The sequence below is a fragment of the Halyomorpha halys genome, unplaced genomic scaffold, assembly GCF_000696795.3.
Source record: "Halyomorpha halys isolate HHAL.00 unplaced genomic scaffold, Hhal_1.1 Scaffold751.1, whole genome shotgun sequence".
NCBI classification, from domain to species: domain Eukaryota; kingdom Metazoa; phylum Arthropoda; class Insecta; order Hemiptera; family Pentatomidae; genus Halyomorpha; species Halyomorpha halys.
The window spans coordinates 236,057-240,112 of NW_027110937.1; the positions used below are offsets into that span (position 1 = coordinate 236,057).

General features: G+C 30.7%; 1 protein-coding gene across 1 annotated transcript in view; it reads left to right on the forward strand.

Annotated features, from left to right (window-relative positions):
• Nucleotides 1–4,056, forward strand: part of LOC106685886 (uncharacterized) — a gene marked incomplete in the record, with an annotated part of 32,011 nt that overhangs the window by 2,327 nt on the left and 25,628 nt on the right. The window contains 1 exon segment of the mRNA XM_067049054.1: nt 2,030–2,172. Coding sequence (XP_066905155.1) covers nt 2,030–2,172 — 143 coding nt within the window.

The following is a 4,056-nucleotide window of genomic DNA, read 5'->3' on the forward strand; positions in this document are numbered from 1 at the left end:
TTAATATTTTAAAAATTATTACAATATATATATAGTAAAGACTATAAAAGATGGTAAATTAAGAAAATAAAGTTGGAATAAATAAAGTTCAAGAAAAAATAAAGAACAAATCTGGGCACAAACCTTTCATGTAAGATAAAACCCACAGAATGGGGACAGCGGATATGAGAAAGACACATGAATGCTGAGATCAGATAATTATATACAAAAAGTGAAATAAAATTGATTTTCAAAAATTAAATTAAAAGTTCATTTTTAACTTCAATTTTTCAAATAATTTTTTCATAAATTTTTAGCCCCACCTAAGTTTACTTCTTACTTCATGACATCTTATTATCTTTACACATTTTTAGTCGTTTGTATTTTTTTTTGGGAGTGGAGTGGAGCTGTTGGTAAGGCTCTGTTACTAAACTCTCAAGGACTCAAAACTCTAAGGACTTTTTTTTTTTTTTGCTGGTTATTTCTGACTTAAGGGAAGTGGGGGCTATCAACAAGGTGCCACCATATTCTATTCATGATAGGGGATTAAGTTTTTTTAAAATTTCGTGTGACTGCCAAGCAATAAAAGTCAAATCCCCAGGCTGGATAGCGCCACTGCAGTTTTGAGTTTACTCAGACCTATGTCTCAACTCACTCAGCTACAAACAGCCTTAACTCCAAGGACCCAAATCCGGCTGTGGCTGATAATTATTTATTCTGTTACTGTAGCTGTGAGTCAACCCTGTGTGTTTGGGAGCCCTCCTGGCTTCACCCACCCTATGAAATGGGTACACTTAATTAGGGAAAAATTTAGCAGTTGAGTGTTATAATGAGAAAATCACATCCTTATACAACCCTTGTTCAAGAAATATAACATACTTTTAAAGTATTGAAACCCTGACCCATCTATGGATTGTAGTAGTACAAATTTACATTTTTTAAAATGACTGTCCACTATCATAATCTAAAATAGCTTTAATTTGTCAGCAGCTGTTATTGCTTAAGAATTTCATTTCAACATTTTGTGCAATTTTATTCTGCAATTGTTTTTCTTAGAAAACCTTTGTACTGAAAAACAAATCATATTCAAAAGAAATTCATATATTGTAAAGAAGCAAGTCGCAACCTGTCTAGACTTGATAAATTATGTAACTTATTATTGAGCCTCAAAACCACACAAAAAATTATAGGGGTAAACATTAAAAAAAAAAAATCTAAGAAATCAAATTATTATTACAAAAGTTTTAAAATTCTCAGTATCAGAGGTATTTAAATGCAAAAGTAACCTCTTTGTATTTAGCATCAGTAGAGTTTTCTCACATATCCAGGGCCCACTTAACCTGGTTACATTGTAATATATTCTGAATTTATATAACATCATTAATGACTAAATTATTATCATTTATTTTTTAAAATTTAGAATGGATTTTCACAATAATAATCATCCATTGTGTTGTAATATTGTGGTAAGATATTCTTTTTTATCAATCATATTTTTTTTTCAAAGATAAAACAATTGCGCCTTCCCCCTGGTAGATAATGTTTATTATAAAATATGTATAATATTTCCTCATATTAGTGAAAAATCAAAATTATCCATTAGAATTAATTGGTTCTTTACAAAGCAGTACCAAGCCAATCATGACATATACCTGTCCTATAAGGAGCTTCGCTAACTCAACCAACATAAAAAACTACAAGTTTTCCAGAACAAATACCTCAGAATAGTTAATAACTATCCATATTTTATTAGAATAACTAAAATGTCCTTATACACATAAAATACTCTCAGAACTAAATATAAGACATAGAAATAAGAAATTATATAAAAACAATACCCCGTAGATATAAACATATGAGAACCAAGCATATATCACTCTATTCATCAATGATATATATTTTATTTTATTTCAATAATGTTTTTTAGTTTTTACCAAAATGTTGCCCAGGAAATTGTGATGGTGTATCCTAAACCAATATACTAATTATTGTGTCTTTTATATTAAATAAAAAATATGAATATGTTTTTAATTCTACTCTGATTTTGCAGTAAATGGATACGAAGTCACTCTTGAACAGAATGGACCCATTGTCATCGGCGGTACTATTAATTTTTGGGCCAAGATAAATGGAGGCAATTATCCACAGTACAAGTATACATGGACAGACATAAAACGTTCTTTGAAGGAATCAGTATGCTATAGGAATTATTTAAATTTTTATTTTAACTATAAATATCCAAAATTGATTTACTTTGTTTTGACATAAAATATGTGTGCCTGCTGTAGCTCCCTTTGCTTACTAAAAACCAAGACCAGGTTTGGCCACAAATTTTCGGCCTGCTTGTACCTGTAAATCCACATGTTTTTGCCCTTGCATGACTTTGCCGTATTCTGGCAAATGTGTAGGTGCACCTTAGTATTACTTATTCATATAGTATTCACTATATGCTAATTAAATTCGCTCTGTTTCTATTTAAAAAGGAAAAAACATAGCTTCCTTACCTTTGTTATGATGAAACTGAGTCATTTGTAATATATATTTTGAGACATTTTCTAAATTAAAAATATAAATATATAATAATAATATTGTAGGAAGGTAGAACAGGTGGTGGTCAATGAAGGTATTAAGTAGTAGAAAAAACTATTTAATGTTAGCCAACCTTTTGGCCCACTTTGCAGGGCTTCATGAGGGCTAATCCTAATTGAAACAGGTAGAAGGTTGAGGATCAGCCCTGACGTAGGTGGGCAAAAAGTTGCTTAACTAACATTAAGTAGTTTTTTTTTTTTTACTATTTTATACTTTTATTGACCGCCACCCGTCAGAGTTGGGCAATAATTAGCTATAGTTGAAACTAATAGCTAATATCGCTATGGATACGACCCTTATTTATGAATGAACCATTGATAATATTGTATCCATGGCAATTTTAGCTATTTCAACTATAGCAAATGTTTGCCCATCTCTGCAACTCGGACTATCTTCCTGCAATCTATTTCATACGATCAACTATCTTCTTTTAATAGTAATGATAATAAATACTTAGCCAACCTAAAGGTTTGATGCCGAAACTATCAATTGTTCTCTACATATGTCTTTCCCATGATGCCCTTCCAAACCCAAATCTACATAAGGGGTATTCATGATGTTGTGTTAAATGTTATATGTTTTACCATGTTAAATGTTATAACTATAGGATTGTGAGCAGCCCTATTTGAAGTCATGTTAAACGTTAAATGCATAAGAGCCCCTAGCGGATTTCTCAGCAACTTGTTGTATAAGCCTTTATGTTTATAACCTTCCTTCCAGACCCTCATGTTATTGTTTACTTCAGTTTTGATTTAAGTAATTAATTAAAACATGCCTAGAGTGAGTGAAAAGTGGAATTTGTGTGAAAGTTTAGCTTATGAGTGTCTTATTGATCTTCAAACTTGTGAAGAAGAGAATGAAGATGAGCTAATTGACAACTGTATTGAAAGTCACAACAACTAATATGGCGCCGATCTCAACTGGTCTATTGTGTGACGTCATTTTCGATTTAACTGACCAAGTAACAGACTCTCAGCCATGTTAAATGTTATTTCGTTTTACCACGGCAAAAGAAGGCAATTTTTTTCGATTTAACACGAGTTTTTCCATTTAACACGCTTTAACATAGATCATGAATACCCCTATAATAACTTTTAATGCAATCCTCCCATCTATGCTTCGTTCTACCACTCGAATGTTTATTCATCAGTTCAATGTTTATTAACATTTTTAAGATCTGCTCGTTACTAAGTCCCACAACCTTATCCGCCCCTTATATGCCATAACCTGAATTATATTTTAAATAATACATATTCAATAGAACATTAGAAATATAGATAAAATATAATAATAATTAAATATATACAATAAAAAGATATTGTATGTTAAGAAAGTGATAATAGTGTTAAGTTAGTCTATAATTAAAAGTGACAAAATAGCATAATTGAACTGAAATTAATGACCTGCAATCTTGAGAATAGCCTGCAAAAAGTTTTTAAATTATTGGATGTGAGATGTAAAAATATATTTAAGATTGTCCTTGACGAT